Below are 22,267 nucleotides of genomic sequence, written 5' to 3'. Positions count from 1 at the left end.
GTGTATGGCAGAAAATGTCAATAGTAGTCCCTAGTGATGCTTTATAAATAGATACTGGGTATTCCCAACCTTTCACTCACATTCAATTCTTACCTGGACTCAGCTTTCTTTTTACCTTTAAAATAGGAGAATATTTGGCAAAGTAAAAATAAGTTAAATATCATAGGCACAAAGATAATTTTCACATTGTCCTGATATTGCAGGCGTGTTCACATTACTTCGGTTACCTTAGAACACTTGAATGGAGCTTACAAGGTAGAAGAAGGAGATGGAGATATCAGGGACCCATATTTGAAAGAACATTATGTCAAAACCTATTTTGTGATCAATCCCAAGGTCAGTATTGATATAAAGAGTCTTTGGCTGATTTTCAAACCATTTTTTTCTGTGATAAAACTGTCAGGAAAAAAAAACAGAAATTAAAAGATTTCAATAATGGAATATTTTTATCACTAAAGTAAAGACCTAGACTGTAGAAGGCTCTCAACCCAAACATTTATGGAGTTGAGTTCAATAATCCATCTTTAGCAACTCACGATTGTTTCCTTTATAAAACTGCATTTGTTTTTCTAACTATGATGAAAATAATTTGCTTTGAAGTCACTGCACACAAGCAAAATCAACAAAAGTAGGTTGAATTGGTCACTAGGTATATACATTAATGGTGACTTTAAACAATCTGTTAATTTTTATTAGTTAGTTACGATATACACTACTAGATTGATGACACCACTAATACACCTTTCATCAATAACAATAATTGATCATCTACTCTGTGAAAGATCCTGGTATAGAAAGATAAATTCTGTCCTAAAGGAGCTTAATGGGGCAGAAGCAAACTAATTAACTGTGATTCAAAGGAGAATGTAATAATTTGGCAAAAAAAAAAGGTGGTGACATTTTATATTATAGAGTCATTTTTTAAACAAAGAGTATCTCAGAAATATCTATGCCAAAGTGGTTAATCTTTTAAGTTATTATTTTAATTCTTGAAAAGATACATTTTAGTTGTCTGGAAACTTCATTTATCCAAAACACTTAACTTGACTAAGATTCTATAAATTATGTTTTGCTGTATCTAACTACTGAAAATAGTAAACTAAATAAACTGATTATGAGTAACAACTTGGGGGAAGCTAGGTGTCTCTTTAGATAGAGAGCTAAGCCTGGAGAGAGGAAGTCCAGAATTCAAATCTGGCACCAGAGACTTCTTAGTTGTGTGACCCTGGGCAAGTCACTTAATCCCCATTGCCTAGTCCTTACCATTCTTCTACCTTAGAACCAATACATAGTATTGATTCTAAATAGAATGTAAGTTTTTATTTAAAGGCAAATTAATTTTTGGGGGCTTCATGGAGAAGGTGTGTGTTTTTAGTAGGGTTTTAAATGATGCATAATATTAAAGATATGTACCTACACATGCTTTAGTAAAGAAGATAGAAGGATAAACAGATTTTCTCATTAATAAATTCAATCTTAAAGAACCTTGTAAAAGTCATTATGTATACTATAACACCTAAGTGAATGGAATGCTTTGAATGTGCAATGTGCCTGTTTCTTTATATTTCACCACCAGGGAGAAAGAAGAAGTCCTCAGCACCTCTTTAGACCCAGACATACATTAGATGGAGCCAAGATGCGGGCGTCTGTCCGCATGACCCGGTATTTGGAGTCCTGGGGAGCAGCCAAGCCATTTGCACACTTACATCACAGGGACAGCATGACAACAGAAAATGGCAAGATCAGTACCACAGTATGGACTTTTTTATGTCACTTAAAGTACTCTAATTATGAGAGGAAAATATATTTTCTCAATAACAAAATGTTCCACCATTCCTTGACATCTTACCTGTAATCCATGTTAAACATTTGTTGGTCTCTTTTTCCAGAAAAATCATTCTGGTTGGTCAGTTTGTGAATTACACCAACTTGAGCATTCTTTAATTTTTATTCCTTAATGACTGTAGTTTCTAAATCCAAATGGTCTCAGTTTTGTTATTTTTCAAAATGACAGTGCCGAATAATTTTGTAATGAACATAGTAACCATATCTGTCTCTATCACACAAAGTGATAGGGAAATTGTGCCTCACTGTGAAAGGTACAAAAACATAGTCATTTATATTTAAGCCATATCATAATATTATTAATAATATCAAGCAATCCTGACTACAAAGAAATTCTTTCATATACATACACATAACTATAGAGAGATAAGTATATTACACATATGCATTTATACACATGTACACATTTATCTGTGCACTGTAATTTAGGTCTATCTTTTGTAAATAATTAATAAGTCATCTGTCGACTTTTAACATATTTTTATAAGTCTTCAATAAGCATTTCAGAATACACTTCATTCAAAGGACTATGTCATGTATTACAAGCAATTTCTAACTTGGAGGATTTTCCAATCTAACAAAATAAACTCTCCTTTTTCTATGACACCTCATATTGTTACAACACTGAGTCATATTCCTCCCAGAGCAGTGACCCTTCTCCAGTTACATAAGGGCAGTATGCTCCCACACTGTTACTTCTTGGCTTCAATTGATCTGTGAAATGGAAATGGATAATCAGTTTTTCATGAATGGCTGTGTCTGTTAACTTTGGTTCCATTAGAAGTTATAAGATTTTACTCCTGAAACACTATTTCTGACCTAGCACAGACCCAGCAAGAGATTGTCATTGTTCCCTCATCCCATTTGGTCCTGCTCATATGATGCTCTTTAGGGCTCATCTGGAGATAACCTTCTGTGATTTCTATGGGTATTGTTTTAATTTTTTTCCCTAGAAATCTTGTTGAACTGTGCTGTAGTTATCACCTCTGTTGTAAAACCTGTTATTTAGTAAATTTTCAAAATGTGTTATGTACTCATGTTTTTATCTAAAAAGTATTTTCATTTTCAACAAAATCCTTTAAATTAAACTGAATAAAATTCTAATCAGATTTAATCTGTTCATCCTTGTGGAATCAATTGCTTGGGACCAAACCTAAAATTATCAGGATGAAATATAAAAAAGTTACAAAGCCATCCTAATGTCTTATGATCCAGACATTTGGAATTGTATAGATGGAACATATAGGAAATTTAATACATTTTTTCACTTTTTCTTTGGATGTAATAGTGCCATGTAGACAGTTATGGAGGATGGGAATCTAGTTACCCATAAGAATTATTTTTCACCTACCTATAACCTTCATTATGAAAGCAGATGGCTATGTGATATATATGTTGTTGTCACTTCACAAATTATCTTGGAAGTCATGATCTGTAACTAATACATATTCTTTTTTTTTTGTCCTCTAGGATGTGCCAATGGGTCAACATCACTTTCAGCACCGCATAAGGTATGTGTTACCCTTTCTAAATAGTTTAAATATACTGCTCTTTTCTCGCTAAGAGGTAAAAATCTGTTGTCATAGGCAGCTAGATGACACAGCAGAAAGAGAATCAAGCCTGGATTCTGAAGGTTCTGGGATCAAATCTTACCCCAGACATTTTCTAGCTATATAACCCTAGACAACTCATTTAACACTGTTTGCCTATCCCTTGCTCTTTTGTCTTAGAGTTGCTTCTAACTCAAAAACTAAGGGTTAAAAAAAATAAATAAATTCTGTTCCCTAAAGAAACAAGTCGATTTTCAAAATGCCTTTTGGATTGCATTCAGTTTCCCAAAAACATTATAACAAAGTTTAATATCATTAAATTAAAGAAATAATTTGATCTTATCTTATTATAAAAACTTCATGAGATATACAAATTGTTATGTTGAATAGAATTATCTTTAAATTTATTACTAATAAACACACTTCCTTTTAAGATTGTCAGAGATTAATTCTAGTTCATGCTGTATTATTTAATTTTTTGTTGTTACATAATTGCTTAACATATTATCTCCCCCATTAGACTGTGAGCTCCTTGAGGGCAGGGACTGCTTTTTTGCTTTTCTTGGTATGGCTACCACTTAGCACAATACATTGCAAATGGTAGGCACAAAATAAATGCTTGTTGACTTCTGGTTTTAAAGACTTCTGATAAAGCATGTCTGAAACCAGTCTCATTGAATGTCCTCTCAAAGAATGAAATACCCTTTAAGACAAGTAATGCTTAATTTTGTCTTTGTATCCCCAGAGGTTAGTGCAGTGTCTGATACTAGACAATTAGTAGATGCATAATAAAATACTTGTTGACTAATTGTGGCAAAAAAAAATGACTTTGTATTCAAGAAGGGGTGGAGATCAACTACATTTCCACATACCTTCCTCTAAATTACCATTCTATGGCTAAATCCTTTCTTCCTTCAAATTCCAATAACTTTCTTGTGATATTTTTCCAACGGAAAGTTGAGAATAAAAGGATATTTGTGTGAGCATGCCCCATGTGTAAACATGTATATGTGTATGTGTTTTATTAGGTGGTTGGGATTTATCAAGTCATGAAAGGACATCCTTTATTCTTATTGGTTATTGGCAATTAAAAAGCAGAACCAAAGCAAAGTGCCTTTTCCATTTCCCCCCTAAGATGAAAACTAAATGCAAATATTTTCATTACTAAATGTATGCCACTTAGTACTACTCCAGAATCATACTCTATTATTCCAATGAGGAAATGGCCAGTGGTAAAAGGAATGGAAAATCTATATATGAGGGAAAAGGACAAAAATAAATACATAAAATGGTGCTCTCTAGTACTATTAAAATAAATAAAAATGAATTCATAAATATTTCATAAGAGAATAAAGCATGGTAATGTTGAAAAGTTATAAATATTATAATTTTTATATTAATTTATCAAGGTTCATGATAAACTTTTATTCTAAGCTTAAAAACTGTTTATTTCTCATACACAACAGGGGGCCATTCAGTACCAAAACATTTAGTCAAATTACAGAGAATCAGAATATTTATTTCCACAGTCAACCCTAGAGTCCTCACTAGCACTATTTATTACTCCAAGTATATAAAAGTTAAGGCATGCTAATGAAAACTCTTCTTTTTAAAGGCCTTCTAATCAGGGTCTTAAGTTTAATTCAAAAGAGCAATTCTAAAATCTCAGTTTTTCTGTTATAAATCATTCACATAATAGTTTTCAATTTAACACTTCAAAACTGCTACAGTTATTCATTTTTAATGTATTGAGTATTTCAAAGCACTTGATATGAACATGTTAAAATCATGATTTTTTTTTATTTTCAAGTTAAGGCTATTAAAACAGGAAATGAAAAGACTCCAAAGAACAGCTTTCTCAAAGTGTGAAGCTATTTAAAACATTGCTACGTTTGTGGTTGTTAATGTTGTTGTTTTTTCTTTTTTTCTTTCTTTTTTTTTAGTGGGGGGGGGAGGTAGACAGGATTGGTTTGGACTTAGTATTTTATCAGTGTAGAAAATTTCCATAGTTGCCTGGAAACTAAGTGATTTACCCATAGTACTAAAGCCAGTTTAGTGTGAGAGTCAAGACTCAAATCCAAGACTTCCTAACTCCTAATTTCCTAACCCCACAGACAACCAATCCATTATCCATCATGTGATGTTGCCTTTCAAGTTAAAATTTAAGAAATCTAAAATAATAACCTACCTCTCTAACCTCTCCACAAATTGACTCAGGGAATAATAAACAAGACCAGTCAGTCAAACTCACCTCAAATTTATGAGAAGTTTCTAATAATGGTTCATATAAAAACTAGATTCCTATTTATCAAATAAAGGTGTTGCCTTAAGGCAGCCAGTCATGGAAATATAAAGCTTTATCGAAATGAGTTCTGATACGTAATATAAACTTCTCACAATATAATAGATTTTCTAAAAACTTTCCAAGATATTCTTTTAGTGTTGTTACTTAATTCACATCACTAATTGTTGAGTCTGCAGTTGGGGTATGTACTAAGACCATAACACCATGTAAATTCAATCAGCCTTGATGTTTGGTGTTATGTTGACAAAATATTCTGACAATCAACATCATTTCTTTTTGAAACTGAACAAATGTTTTGGCATCATGTGTACAAAGGCATGATAGTTATTCTAAAATATTTATTCCTCAGTGATGCTTCTTTTTTCCTCTAGAACCAAATCACAGAAGAAAAGATTTGAAGAAGAATTGAATGAAAGGATGATTCAGGCAATAGATGGAATCAATGCTCAAAAGTATGTTGCTATATTTTAAAAGTTGTACATTACTGGTCATCTTCATTCCCAACCTTTTTTTCCTTTAGTCAGACAGAAATTATGTGTTTGTTTTTGTTTTTGTTGCTATATTTTTAAATATTTTCATTTGCCCTCCATTTATCATCATCTCGAGAATATTTATCCTTTCAAAACTATATTTTCTGTCTCCCCCTTCCTAGATTTGTCCCCTATAAATAACATCTTACACCTTGTTCTTTAGTGTTTTAAATTCTCTTTTTAAAATGTATTTTAATATAAATGTATCACTGGCAAGAAAATCAGCAAGTAATAATATTAGTCTGTGTTTTTAAGATTGATAGGGATTATTTAAAAAGCTAAAATAGTATTCATCTGAAACCATATTTAATGCATATATTCATATAGGACTCAGCTAACTGAATGATTCTATTTAATTGATACCCATATAGGAAACTTAAACAAAAGTAGCAATAGTCAGAGAAGGAAAAAGAAGCTAAAAAAAATTACCAACTACGTATGTGGAGATTGAACTGCTTTGCAGCAATCAGATGAGGTGGCTTTTGGGAAATGAAAATATTTATCATGTGTATAAAAAATATTGACTGGCCCAGCAAAATCTCAAAACCAATGAAGAGGCTATACATTTGCCCAGATGAAAAGTCATGTCACATTCCTGAGGGCTCAGCCAACCCTTTGTGAATATTCTTTAGTCATTCCATCATGCATGACTCTTTGTGACCCCATTTACTATATATAGCATGGTGCTTCCTTCCTCTCCTTTCTCCTAAAGTCTGTCAAAATGCATGTTCATTGCTTCCATGACACTATTCTCTGCTGTCCCCTTTTCCTTTGTCTTCAATATTTCTCAGCGTCAGAATATTTTTTCCAATGAACCCTGTCTTGTCATTATATGGCCAAAATGCTTAAGCCTCAGCTTCAGTATTAGACTTTCCAGTAAATAGCCTGAATTAATTTCTTGAAATATTGACTGTTTTGATCTTCTTGCTGTCCACAAGACTCTCAAAAGCCTTCACAATTTGAAAACATCAATTCCGTGGCCCTTAGCTTTCCTTGTAGTCATACAGTGCTACTGGAAAACAATGATTTTGCCTTTATGAGCCACTTATGGCAAGGTAATGTCTCTGTTTTTTATTATGCTGTCCAAATTTACCATAGTTTCCCTTCTACAGAGAAAGCATCTTTTAATTTCATGGCTGTTGTAGCTGTCTGCAGTGATCTTTGAGCTCAAGAATATAAAATCTGACACTGCTTCCATTTCTTCTCCCCTCCCTGCCATTTGCCAGGAAGGAATGGGACCAGTTGCCAAGATATTTTGTTTTTTATGTGAAGCTTCAAGTCAGCTTTTACCGTTTCTTTTCCCCTCAGCAAGAGGTTTCTTAATTCTGCTTCTCTTTCTGCCATCACTGTAGCAGTGTCTTCATATGTGAGACTGTGGATATTTCTCTCAACAACCTTAATTATGGCTTTTAAATCATTTGTCCTGGTATTTTGTGTGATACTGCATGTAACTTAAGTAATAAAGGTGACAATATCCGATCATGCCATACTCCTTTTCCAACCTTAAATCGATCAATTATTCCATGTTGGTTCTAAATATTGCTTCTTGACCTGCATGTAGAGTCCTCGGGTGAAAAATAAGATGATCTGGTATTCTCATTTCTTAGAGGACTGCCCAAAACTTTAGTGTAGTCACAGAAGCAATAGATGTTTTTTCTGGAATTCCATTACTTTCTCCATAATCCAGCTAATGTTGGCAATTTAAACTCTAGTTCCTCTGACTCTTTGAAAACTAGCCTGCACTTCTGTGAATTCTTGATTCACTTATTTCTGAAGCTTAGTTTGCACAATATTATGTATAACTTTGCCAGCATATTAAATGAGAACAATTTTTCAATAATTTGAACATTCTTTGGCATTGTCCTTCCTTAGAATTGGAAGGTAAACTGATCTTTTCCAATCCAGTGGCCACTGAGGAGTTTTCAAATTTTCTGGCATAATGAATGAATAGAGCACTTTAAAAACATGCTTTTTTAGGATTTTAAATAGCTCAGGTAGAATTCCATCACATCTGCTAGCCTTATTGTTAACAAACTTCCTAAAGCCGACTTGACTTCAATCTCCAAGTTATCTGGCTCTAGAAGAGTCATAGCTTATATTGTCTGTAGCTTTAACAATGAATTCAAAGGTCAACTCAGCATAAGGAAATTCTCAAGTCCCATACACTCCTGACTAATATTTCTTAGGTTAGGTGAAATCAGAAAAGTATGAGATAATGAAGAACCTTCTGTCTTCAAAATTATAATAAAAAGGCTATTAAATCTCATAGAATACACTACTAAATTGATGTGCCATCTCATAGAGTTGGTCCATATGATTTCTTCACGTCACTTAATTGCCAAAAATTCAAAAAATATATGATTCTTGTAAAAGAATGACATATAATATGGAGGGACGGATGGATTCAATGAACCGTAGATGAAGCATAGTTACAACCAGGTCAGTGTATAGAATGAAATGAAACATCAGAAGAAAATTAATGTCTCTAGCTTCACTGACTGATTTTCAAAATAATTAATCATATCTGCACAAGCAATGTAAGTATGTCTAAATGTTGACAATTTGATCATCGACCTTTTTAGTCTTGCTTTTTTTTCTATCTTTTGTAATTTTCATACCAATGACTGTAATTGGAAAATGAGATAAATAATAATACTTTAGATACTATGGCTTTGTTTTGTTTTTCTGATAATTGCTTTCAAAGTGTCTGTTTGCTTTGTTCCATTTAATATGCTAATGCATGTCACTTAATATTTTCAAGTTACAATGTGTTCTTATTCTATAATGGATCTTTAATGTTAGAATAAATGTTTATGTTGTAGTTTACCAATTAAGTTCCACAAATCAAATAGAAAAAGAGACATTGCACAATTATCAACTAAGGAAAGAGAAAGCAATAAAATGGAATGGACTGTGGTATTTCTCAAATTAGGTTCAATTACATTATGCATTACTTGATGAATTTTCAACCTCCCTTGTCCTTTTGTATAATGATTCTGATTTTACTTTTATTTTCTCATCTGAGACTTCATGAATATATTTTTTCACTGAGAACCTTAAGGAATGTGTATAGCAGATCAAAAAAGCTACTGGAAAAGTAAGAAATTATGTCATCCAGACGTTTTATCTATATAGTACAAAAAAAAGTAGATGTTTTTTCAAGAATATTCTATGAGAGCACACATATTACTGACACCAATACTCTGCTGCCATAGTCACTGATGTAGGATTTTGACCTTCAGACAGTTCTCAGTGACATTAATGTGATCTGTCAGAAAAAAAAAAAACATACTGGTTAAATTGTACTCTGACCCTATCCCATTTCTAAAGAATATTACCATGAAACTCTAGTGACTCTAAATATTACTTAATCATGTTAATTTATTCCAAATAATATTTGAAATAGGAAGCAGTTGTACAATGGAGCCAGGAACATGTATACTCAAGCATCTTGCCCTCTACTTCTCATCATTTCATAAGGAATGGTATTTGTGAAATAGATAGTGAAAGATTATAAGAATTAGAAATCAAAATTTTCCACTATATACCTCTCTAAAATATTTCAAAAGAATTTATATTTGAAACAGGTATTGGTTAGGGTTATGATGTCTACTTGATGAATAAATCAAGTATTTATTTCCTGAGGAAATTTGCAGCTCTTTAAATGTCTTTCTTGTATTAATTGTTTCATTTCTAGTCATCTTTTATAGGAAATGTTCATAGTACATGTCAGTAATTTTTTTTTTCTTTTACGATGTTAGTTACCACTCTTTGACATAAATATATTGTTGGAATAGGTAATGTTGACACCATTGTGCTTAAACAAAATATAATCTTGTTTTTATTCTTTCTTCTATTTTGGTATGGATTATGATCTTTGTTCAAATATGTCAATGGTCTGACTGCACATAAACAACTAATTCAGAAAAGATTGCTATATCAATTATTAGTTGTATTAGTATAAAACTAATAAAAGGGACTATCTTGTAGTTAAAATGAACCTTTAAGCACATGTTGTCTGGTATCTTATCTCATACCAGAAGGCTCATGACAACTGTCTTTTTTTGGATAATAAAATAGAAACTCTATTATGTTTTCCACTCAGACATCTGAATATATAAGAATTTCAAGTGGCAAAAATTTTAAAGCCACCATTTAAAAAAACATGATAACACATGGTTCTACAATTATTACATTTTGCATTTGTATTAAATATATTTTATAAGAGATTTACAGCATTAATGTCCATAAAAATACTTAAATAAAGCATTCAGGTATTTCTGCTTATGATCTAACAGTGCAATATGCACATACTTGGAAGAAAAGTACTGATTTCCTGAGCAAGTGTTCCAAGTCAAAACTTAAAGCATCATTCTCAGCATTGTGCACCATTTAAATACATTTTGTTTAACTCTGGTTCAACCTTTAACATTTGAAAACTTCTCTAGTTAAATAATTTTCAGAAGTATCAGGAAAGGGACTAAATCATTGTTTAGTAAGTCATTTAAATAACTCCACAATCTGCCTTATCAAGCAGATTTTAAAAGCAAATTGCCTAGAGAGGTTAATTTAGTATTCCAAACTAATTCATCTTATCCATATAGAAGGCAGAGATTTTATAATTTACTAACACATTATCTATGAAAATACATGTTTTTAAAAGAATGAGGCTCATGATTTACCTTGGAGTGGTTAAATTGCACTTACATCTTTGAACGCAAGTACAAAATATTTTTATTTATAACCAAACATTTCCAAGGGAACCAAGTATATTTTTTCCAATTGTACCTTTGTCCTTGTGACACATGCTAATATAAAGTATGCCAATTAAATCTGAAAACTTATCAAAATAAGAGTTTAATATACATTTAACCTTAAAGCCCATTTCCAAAACCTACATTTAGAAAACCAAAAAGATGTCCCCATTGAGAAAATTACATTAAGCAGCTTTGACACACCATTGTCATGGTACTCATTAGCACATTAACAAACTAAAAATTTATTAACTACTAAGATTGTACTTCTTTGCTAAGTTTAACCATATTCTCTCTCAGCTGTTGTATTTAAAGATCAAATTTGTATTCCAGAGCCATATGATAGGTAAATGAGGGAGAACTACTTAGCAATCAAGAGGATGTATTTTATGTTCACATTTACCACCAAAAATGATGTTCTATAGGGCAGAAGCGGTTTTTATATCTAGTCAAGTTTCATGTTTAAAATAAAAGTAGCATACTTTTATTTACCTATTTATTTATAACACCCCTATTATAATTTCAAAGTAGCACCAGTAAAGGGCAATTATTGATACTTTTCAGTTTACCTATCTAACAGTATAAATTCTTCACATAATTTAAGTTTTACTATTTGTATATTTTATTCCCCTCAAAACTTAGTATTTTAGAAGGCTTACTAGAAAAAGATCTCATTCCTCTCTTCAAAAATTAAGATTATTTTTTGAGGATGGTTATTTACATAATTTAGGTGGCTTCATGAATGTTGCTCATTTCTCAGGCTGTTTTTATAGGAATGAGTAGATGTATTTACTAGTAAAACATTCTGGCAAATGTCTAATATACGAAAGGGCTGAGGGTTGTTTTCCTTCTGTCTTACGATGCTTGGCTTCTAAAAGAAAAAGATACTCTTATCTGGGTCTAGGTTACTAATTTGCCATATTATTCACTCAGTAGGTCTTAAGATACAAAATGATTGCTCCTCAAGTTCAAATATCAGATATTAGGAAAAATGCCCAGAAAATGAGACAATATCATATACCTAAAATACCCAGAAAATTGAAATTACACATTTAAGAAAGGCAATTCAGACTCCATCAACCTATCTTCTATGGCAGCACCACTTTCGTGTTTTATAAATATAGTCAATCAGTAGGCAAGTGGTTGTTTAGCCAGATTTATATTAAGTTATACTGTGGCAGGTAACATGATCATCTACCTCAGAAGACAAATTTATCTCCATCCAGCTGTAGCAAAAAAAAAAAAATCCCTAGCCAATCAATTCCTCCTCTCTAGCCCTCATGATACACTGTGCTTTAGAGAGAAAACAACTTTTTTCACTCACTTTCTACTTTAATCATTCCCTTGGAAGATAGAGAGGGTGAGGGATCAGTAAAAGAAATAAGAACTATATCTTCTTTGCCTACCAAAGCAAATGACCCTGTTTACAATTTTTTCTTAGTGAACCATTTTTTGGCAATTCACATTAGACAAAAAAGACAACAGATACATAGTTGTTGCCACTTATATTGTGCTTGATTAACTGAAAGCTAAAGTCAGTTTACCCTACAAATACAATAATGACAACCATCTTGATATGTGGTTATTCATTAAGTTTCAACACTTATTTACTCATAAAATGATAAGTTCCATTCATGGATGATAGCTTGAATTATTAGAAACTTCTTTATAAGGCAATTTTTTTCAGTTTGTTTTATTTTACCCTCTACAATTATGCAGAATAAACTAACTTTATTATACACGCTAGAATTCAAATATTTAAACATAAATATCATGTCAGCTGTCCTATAAGATAAATAGCCCTAGTTATTTCCAGTTCAAAAGCATAGTTGGTATTTAACAAGTGTTTTTAATTGATTTATTGTACTTCAGTTGACCATCACCAATATGATTTGGTTTCCAAATTGCTTACTGTCTTATCATCTACTTTCGGAGGTGCTTAATTTTCTCAATGTATTTCTTAAAATGACACTTAAAACTGAACATAGTACTCTTGTTCTTGACTTCTGTTGATGAGGTTTGAGATTTTTTGCAAACTATAGAAAGATATAAGGGATATAGAGCTGATTTTAGAATCATATAGACCTAAGTTCAAGTTACAACATGACCAGCAACTATACTATATATACTATATATACAAATATACTATATGGCCCTGGGCAAGGCATTTAATGTCTGTTCTAAACAATTCTTTTTTAACAAATATTGTTATCGATGTCTTGATTTTTTAGGTCATCATAATTTTCCCCAGTATCCCTTCCCCTCTCCAAGAGAACTATCACATAAAACAAATAATATTTTTAAACTTTTTAAAAATGAAAAAAGAGGGAAAACTCATTTAAACTAAAGCTTACATTGAGAAAGACTGAAAGCATGTGTGATGTGCAATACTTGTGATTTACCATCTTATTGAAGGTGTGGGTTGGGAGTGTCTAGACAACCCTTGAAAACTATAAGTGGAAAAATAGTTGCAAACTAAATTTTTTTTTACTTTTTTTCACTTTAAACATTATTTTATTTGGTCATTTCCAAACATTATTCATTGGAAACAAAGATCATTTTCTTTTCCTCCCCCTTACCCCCTTCCCACCACATCTCCTATAGCCGACGCATGATTCCACTGGGTATCACATGTGTTCTTGGTTCGAACTCATTTCCATGTTGTTGGTATTTGCATTAGAGTGTTCATTTAGAATCTCTCCTCAGTTGTATCCCCTTCCCCCCTGTAGTCAAGCAGTTGCTTTTCCTCGGTGTTTTTACTCCCATAGTTTATCCTCTGCTTGTGGATAGTGTTTTTTAGATCCCTGCAGATTGTTCAGGGACATTGCATTGACACTAGTGGAGAAGTCCATTACCTTCGATTGTACCACAATGTATCAGTCTCTGTGTACAATGTTTTTTTTGGTTCTGCTGAAGGTGTATTCCTTTTTGTCCCTATTTATTTTTCTCCATATGTCTATTAACTCTAATTTTTCTAAGATTTCATTCACTTCTTTTATGTCTTTCTTATTTATTTTTTGGCTTGATTTATCTAAATTTGATAGTGGTTGGTTCAAGTCTCCCACTAATATGGTTTTACTGTCTATTTCCTCCTTCAATTCTCCTAGTTTCTCCATTAAGAATTTGGATGCTATTCCGTTTGGTGCATACATGTTGATTAATGATATTTCCTCATTGTCTATACTCCCTTTATACAGAATATATTTACCTTCCCTATCCCTTTTGATCAAGTCTGTTTTTGCTTTGACTTTGTCCGATATCATGATTGCAATTCCTGCCTTCTTTCTATCAGTTGAGGCCCAAAAGGTCTTACTCCATCCTTTAATTCTAACCTTGTGAGTATCAACCCACCTCATATGTGTTTCTTGAAAACAACATATTTTAGGGTTTTGGGTTCTAATTCAATATGCTATTTGTCTATGTTTTACGGGTGAGTTCATCCCATTCATGTTCAAAGTTATGATTGTTACTTGTGGATTCCCTGACATTTTGATAACTTCCCCTAGTTCTGACCTTTCTTCTTTAGCTATATCCTTTTGAACCTGTGATTTACTTTAGGTCAGACCCCCTCCCTTGATATGCTTCCCTTTCTAGCCCCTCCCTTTTTATGCTCCCTTCCCCTCCCCCTTCTCCTTCCCTCCTTTTATATACTCCCTCCTTTCTCCCCCTCATTGATTTTCCTTTCTTTCTTACCCTGTTGGATAAGATAGAATTCGGGATCCCACTGGATCTAGATGTTTTTCCCTCTCAGATTTGATTTTACTGAGAGTAAGGTTTAAGTAATACCACTTCATGCTCTCTTCCTCTCCTTCTCATATGAGAGTTCTTCCCCTCCCCTTCCCATGTGTATCTTTGTATGGGAAAGATTATTTATTTAGCCCCCCCCATTTCTTGAAGTAAATGTTAGTATTATTGATGATTCCCCCCTCCCTTTTTCTTTCTTTGCCCCCCTTTCACCAAATCTTCTTGATGCCCCAATCTTTCCCTAGGTATGATTCTTCTAACTACTCTTATGTTGCATACAATTTTTGAGAGTAAAGCAATACATTTTCCCCACATATTAATATATATAATTTGATATAAATGTAGTCCTTATAGAAGAGAGTTTGACTTAAAGAAAAAGATAAGATTTATCTTCTTTTCCCTTTCTTTCATATTTGCCTTTTCATGTTTCTCTTGCTTTCTGTGATTGGATGTCAAATTTTCCACTAAGTTCTGGTCTTTTCTTAGCAAATACTTAGAAATCTTCTATTTTGTTGAATTCCCACACTTTCCCCTGGAAGTATATACTCACTTTTGCTGGATAGTTGATTCTTGGTTGGAGACCCAGCTCTCTTACCTTTCTAAATATCGTGTTCCATGCTTTGAGGTCTCTTAGTGTGTTAGCCGCTAAGTCCTGTGTGATCCTTATGGGAGCCTCCTCTATATCCGAAGCTCCTCTTCTTGGCTTCTTGTAGGATTTTCTCCTTTTCTTGGAAGCTCTTGAATTTGGCGATTACATTCCTGGGGGTTGTCTTTTGGGGATTTAGTATAGAGGGTATTCTATGAACCCTTTCTCTTTCTATTTTGCCCCCTTGCTCCAGAACGTGAGCAATTTTCTTCTATAATCTCCTGTAGAATTGCATCGAGGTTTTTGTTTATCTCTGGTTTTTCGGGGAGACCAATAATTCTGAGGTTGTCTCTTCTTCCTCTGTTTTCCAAGTCTGTGACCCTTTCAGTGAGATTTCATGTTTTCTTCTAATTCATTAATTTTTTGGCTTTGCTGTATTGATTCTTGCTGTTTTGTAATCTCGTTATCTTCCATTTGCTTAATTCTGGTTGTTAGGGACTGGTTTTGCTTTTCATCTTTTTCTGCCCTTCTATTAGATGCTTCCAGCTCATTCTCCAATTGTGAAGTCTTATCTATCAGACTGCTGATCTCTTTCTCCCATTTTTTTTCCAAAAGGTTTCCATCCTTTGGGTAAGCTCCAGTTTGAGATCTTCCAGAGCTTGTGGATAGTTTCCATTTTGGGAGGCATGTTCTGATTTTGTTTGGATTTCATCCTCATTCTCTTCTTTTCCTTGGGTACTCCCTCCATAAAAGCTTTCAATAGTCACTTTTCCCCCCCTTTCTTCTTGGAGGCTTGATTTTTGGGACATGTGAGCCATCCCTTTGGTGGTTTTATTCCACTTTCTTTTTTGGTCTGGGGTCTGGGTGATGTGGGCGGGTTTTCTGTGAATTTAGGTTGCCTCAGACTAGTTCTTCCCACCCTCTGAGGTTTCTTAGAGTGTGAGTCCCTGTGCTCAGCACGGCAACCCCTTTGCTCAGCGCAGCTTCTCAGCATGGCCACCCCCTTGCTCAGCACAGCCTCTCAGCGTGGTCACCCCTTTGCTCAGTGCAGCCTCTTAGCTCCCCTTTGCTCAGTGCAGGCTCTCAGCACCTCCACCCCTTTGTTCAGCGCAGCCTCTCAGCGCGGCCACCCCTTTGCTCAGCGCAGAATTTTCCCGTGAAACTGCCCTGAGAGGTCATTTCCTTGCAGTCTCTAGATCCCAAGGACCCTCGTGTGCCCCCCCAGACAGAGACGCTCCTCACTCACTTGCTGTCCCAGTGAGTGCTCTGATAGCTTACTCTGGTTTGGGGGGGGGGGGCGGCTCAGTTCACGTTTTTGTGCGAGCTTTTCCTCCTCCTTATAGTGTGGAAATGTTCAAACTCCACATACCTTCGTTTCTGTCGGGTACTGGAGAGTCCCTCCATTCTTCCAAAGGTGATTTTTATGCTCTTTTGAGGTAGTCTATTTTGTTTGGTGCCAGGGAGGGGAAGCGAGTCATGTCTAGATTGCAGTCATATTTACCCAGAAGTCCTGCAAACTACATTTTTAGAAGGAGTTCCTCTTTTAAGTTTTCATTCACAAGTTGACTAGTATGAAAAGAAACAATGGGGATATCAAGAAAGTTTGCGGCTTCATGCAATCCATGTGATGCAACAATTGCCACTTCTTTGTACCCAAGAACAAGATAATCAAAAAGTTTGCCATTTATAACATTGTGGGATCCATGACCATCAGGAATATCTCCAAGACCAGTGTCTTTTATTCCTTCACCCTACCCAAATTATATGTGAAGCTTTATAACCATGTGCACCACACAATCCACAATAATGTGGGGAGGAACTGATTTCATGAGGCATTGAAGGATTATATATGCATATACTGTTTTAGACCTATGGATGCTATTCCTATCTCCCCTCTAAATCCCATTTAAAGTGTGATATTTCCCAAAACAAACCTGAATTCATCAAAGAAAATAAAATGGCTACCTTACTGTTAGAAAAAAATTGGTACAAAGGATGCTCACTAGAAGTCCCTAAATTAGAAAAGTTGTAGGCTTAGATAAAAAAATGCATTAGCATTCTTAAAATCTGCATCATCCTGTTAATTCTTATTGAGCTGGTCATGAATTAAAGTTATTTTAGTTGTAAAGATCTTTAAATTTATATATTAAATATCCTTTTTGTATTAACTGCTGTTAATGTCTCCTCCATTCTTATTTCATACAATTGATTTTTTGAACCTACCTTCAGGGTTTTTCTTCCCTCCCTACTAAATTTCATATTCTAACTTCTTCTCAAAATTTCTAGTCTGTCAAGATCTTTTTATCTGGATTTTATTATTCAGTGGATTGGCTGAGCTCCCAAATTTTGCTTTTTTTTCCTCAAATTTGACAAGCCTGTCTTTTCTTGCTTTGATATTTGTATCTATGATGTTTGGCACAGTGCCTAGAATAGAAAGCATCCTGAATGTAAGCTTTTTCATTCATTAGTTCACTTCACTGATTAAATATATGTATATATTGAACCATATTGTACTGAGGACAGATTTATTAGGTTAAACCATTACCTATCCCTTTCCTGGATAATATTGATCCATTATTAAAGTCTTTTCAAATGCAATGTTGCTGTCAGAAAAGGTTAATACAGTCTTATATGGAATCATAAGTGTAGTTGGTTCCTGACCAACTGATGTCCAACTCCAAGCTCCAATTGTTGAAATCACCAAAGAAGACAAACCACAGATAGTTATGGTATTAGAGGGTTAGACAAAGTACAAAGACATATCTACTTCTCTATTACATTTCTTTCTAATATGTGAAGAAATTTCTCAGATCAGTGGAAAGGCCATTTTCTGCCATTTCCCCAGCAGAAAATAAGCCACACCACTGACAGCCTTTAAAAAGTCTCAAGGACTGCTCATATGAACACATCCAAATGAGGATGGGAATCAGCTTTGTTGAGTGTAACTTCTCTGTCTACAAGAGAACATTAGATTAGGAAGGAAATTACATTTTCCTACAGGCTCTTTAGCTATGACATGCCATAGCATACCTATTCACCCAGGAGGAGTTATCCCATCCAACAAAGCTAGAGACATAGCCAGTGAACTTGTCTACAAGTAACATGGCCCCTAGCCATGGAAGAGAGAGAGGAAACGAGAGAGTTAGTCCTTATAGTCAAGAGCCAAACTAGAGAGAAGTAGATGACCAGCCCAACAGAGAAACTTCCTAGCAATGTGACCCTGGCCAAGTCGATTAACCCCAATTGCTTAGTTCTTACCACATTTCTGTCTTGGAACCAATACTTAGTATCAGTTCTAAGAGAGAAGGTAAGGGTTAAAAAAAAAAAAAAGAAGTATTGCACATGTGGACTTAGGGAGCGGCATGAGAACATCATGAGAAGAGAAAGGACTTCAGAATCCTGCAGTGTCAAAGGAGTGAGTTGCCTTGGATATGTGTCCCCTCTAGGTGTGCCTCACTACCAATGTTTGTGTTACCAATGTAAGGTGTACTCCTACACACCTATACTGGTGAGAGCACATGAGATATATAGATTTAGGAAAGCAGATTCACAGAGTTCTTTGAACCTGAGAGTAACAACCCCTAAACAATCTCAACCTCTAACCTATGAGTGCCAAGTTTAGAAGGAAGCTTCTAGAGCAGATGCTACAGAACTACAAACCCTCTCCTTCTAATGATTATTCCTTCTTTTCTTGCCCATCTGTTTAATCTGTTCATGAATGTTCTAGGTTTGACTCTCAAATATTATGGGAGTTTCCCAAATAATTTGGAATTTATTACATTATACATTAATCAATACCATTGTCATTCAAAAATAATTTTAAGAGAGGGAAATATATTTAGCTTTCTTTTTAAATATAAATATCCATGAGCCATGTTGAAAAATCAGTCATTTGAAAAATGGAATCCACTTCCAGAGAGAACTGATGGATCCTTGAGTCCAGATCAAAACATATTCTTTTTAGTTTATTTTTCTTGTTTGTTTGTTTGGTGTCTATGCTTTCTTTTACAACATGATGAATATGGAAATGTTTTGTATGAATGCACATGTATAACCTATATCCAATTTCTTGCCTTTTCAATGAGGAAGGGTGGGAGGGAGGGAGAATATTTGGATTTCAGAATTTTAAAAACTGTAAAAAATAACTTCATGTAATTGGAAAAAAATTTTAAAAGTGTGAAGATACAAATGTGAAAAAAGAGAAAAAACGAAAATTCTATCATTGAGTGTTTATTCAGTACCTACTATGCACCATTGTATTTTGTGATAGGAATACAAGAACAAATAATAAACTAGTTCCTTACTAAGAACCTTAAATTCTAATGATGAAGCCATCTGTGCATGTATATTAAATAAATATTATGGGAAAAAATGCAAATAAAAATTTAAAGTATTTAAATATAAGGTAGTTTGGGAAGGATGGCACTGATAGTTATTCAGGAGATGAAGAAAATCTTCATTCAGAAAATGGTGCTTCAACTGCAACTTATCTCATATTTCCATGAAAAAAATTGAGGCCATTCGCTGAAAACTCGGTATTCTCCCCATCTCATCCCATATCATTAGATGCTTTCTGCTACAATCTCTTCACCTTGCCTCATGTAATGAATTGCCTCTTCTCCTTGCCAACATAAATGCCTCTCCATGCCCAAATGGCCCCATTCCATCTTGTCTTCTTCGACAGTTTGCTTCCTCTGTAATCCCTAAACACTTACTTAACTTCAGTCTCTCCCTGTATATTGGCTACTTCCCTATTGCTCTACAAATATATCCATTTCTCCCCCATCATCAAAAAACCTTCACTTGATTCATCCATGCTTCCTAGATATGGTCCTATTCTCTTGAGAAGTCTTTCTATAATTAATGCCTCTACTTAATTTTCTAATACTATAAAATTTTTTATAATATTGCTTCCAACCTCATCATTCAACTGCCCTGCTCAAATGTAACTGCTCTCTCCAAAGATATCAATAATCTCTTTATGGATAAATATAATGCCAAGTTAATAGTCTTCATCTTCATGAACCCTCTGCAGCCTTTGACCCTGTTGACCATCTTTTTCCCCTTGATATAATCTGCTATTCAGATTTTGTGACACTACTCTTTCCCGGTTTTCCTTTTACCTGTATGACCATTTCTTCTCGGTCTCCTTTGTAGGATGTTTATCCAGATCATGCTTATTTTACCATAAGTATACTCCAAGCCTGTGTCTTAGATCTCATCCTCTTGTCCCTCAATTCCACAGGTGTCACAAATGCAGCCCAAGGCAGATTAAAATGTAATTGAAGTTCTTCTGAGTCACATGAGCAGCAAGATAGCAGACTAAACATTTTCTCCAATATATATAATCTCTCAAACTTCTCCAAAAGAGAAATTATGTGTCAAAGACAAAGCAACTCCAACTTTTTCCATAGTATAGGACAGCTAGGATAAAAAACATTTTAAACTACCCCCCCAACACAAGAAATGATGCTCATTGCCCCTTTCTGACAAGGCATGCTACATGCTACTAGCAACAAAGCTATAGTAGCAGACACAAGGAAAGGATACAGGTTTATATTAGAACCCAATCCTATAACCTACTACCTATATTCTCCTTCGTTACAATATCATTGAGGACCCAACTCCAGTCTGTGTAAGGTTCAATAGTCAAATTGGCCACAGTCTTTCAAGAGGAAAAATTACTGCAACCTGGAAGCTCAGTTCTGCCAAGCTTTAAATTTCCTGTGCTGGAGAAAGTAGACACTAAACTTTCAGTTACAAGAAACTGAGGAACAGGGGGATAAGTCACCAGTAAAGGATATTGGGTATAGGAGTCAGGGAGAGTTGTGTAGAACTGCACTCAGTCTGAAGGAAAGAACACAGTATCCAGCTCAGATCAGTTCTAGCCATTCAAAAGTCAGCTAGAGCAGAAACCTAGATTCGTGAACCTGGGAAGAGGCCAAGAGGTTTGGGATCAAGCCCTCAAAGGAAGAGAGTCAAAAAGCGAGGAACAAGGAAAATGTAGGGGGGTAAAATAATGAAATGACCAAAGATTCCAGGAAGAAGAAATTCCAACGACACTGAATATAAACAGATAAATCAATAAGGTAGACAATTCCAACAGAAGTAAATAAGGTTTCCAAATCTAGTAAATAAATAAATTCTGAAAAATAAAGGAAAATGATCCAACACGTGATGAGACAAAGGATCCTGTGTAAACTCAGGTAAACATAGAACTATGGCAGTATTTTTCCTGAGTGGTTTAAAAGCATACTGAGAATTATGAACAAAATGTATGTTCTACACCATATAATATGCAAAATAGAAAAACTCATGTCTTCAATGACAAGTCTCAACAAAGAAATAAAAAGAAGAACAATTTTTAGGGATAGAAATACACTGAAGTGAAGGATAATCTAGAACAGTAGTGGCGAGCCTTTTAGAGACAGTGCTAGGCTATGGCCCCAACCCACTCCCAAACCAGGTGCCATGCTGGCCCAACCCCACTGAACATGTGCTGTGCCCTCCCACCCCACACCAATGCTGGGTATGCCCTGCTCCCCCTTACCTCACACAGGGGAAGGAAAAAGCACTCTCCCTGGGCTGCTTGGCAGAAGCATGGGTGAAGTGAGGAATGTCTTCAATGCAAGAGAAGAGGGAGAAGGGAGTGGCCCAAGCACTCTACTCCCCTCCAGCTCTGCCACATGTGAGCTGCCCACTTTAACTCCTATGTGCTCCTATCAGACTGTTGGGCATAGGGGTGGGGGATATGGAAAAATGTCAGCAAATAGGGTAGAGAAGGGGAGGGGAGTATCCCCTACCAAGTCCTTCAGCCTTTCTGGTACTTTTTTTGGGGGGGAGAGGGGAGGCAGGGGAGTAAAGATATAGTTTTATTGTAATAGAGAAATCACCATGGTCAGAGGTCAGCAGATTTCCTCCCACTTCAAAACTTAAGACTCCCACAATTAATA

At 34.7% G+C, this 22,267-nt stretch overlaps 1 protein-coding gene across 1 annotated transcript in view; it reads left to right on the top strand.

Annotated features, from left to right (window-relative positions):
- The window catches only part of ADCY2 (adenylate cyclase 2), a 580,155-nt gene that overhangs the window by 433,451 nt on the left and 124,437 nt on the right, over positions 1-22,267 (top strand). The window contains 4 exon segments of the mRNA XM_001363655.5: positions 204-336; positions 1,577-1,753; positions 3,316-3,356; positions 6,072-6,152. Coding sequence (XP_001363692.2) covers positions 204-336; positions 1,577-1,753; positions 3,316-3,356; positions 6,072-6,152 — 432 coding nt within the window.

This window comes from Monodelphis domestica, chromosome 3, assembly GCF_027887165.1.
Source record: "Monodelphis domestica isolate mMonDom1 chromosome 3, mMonDom1.pri, whole genome shotgun sequence".
Classification (NCBI taxonomy): domain Eukaryota; kingdom Metazoa; phylum Chordata; class Mammalia; order Didelphimorphia; family Didelphidae; genus Monodelphis; species Monodelphis domestica.
This window is presented reverse-complemented; position numbering and strand designations above follow the sequence as displayed.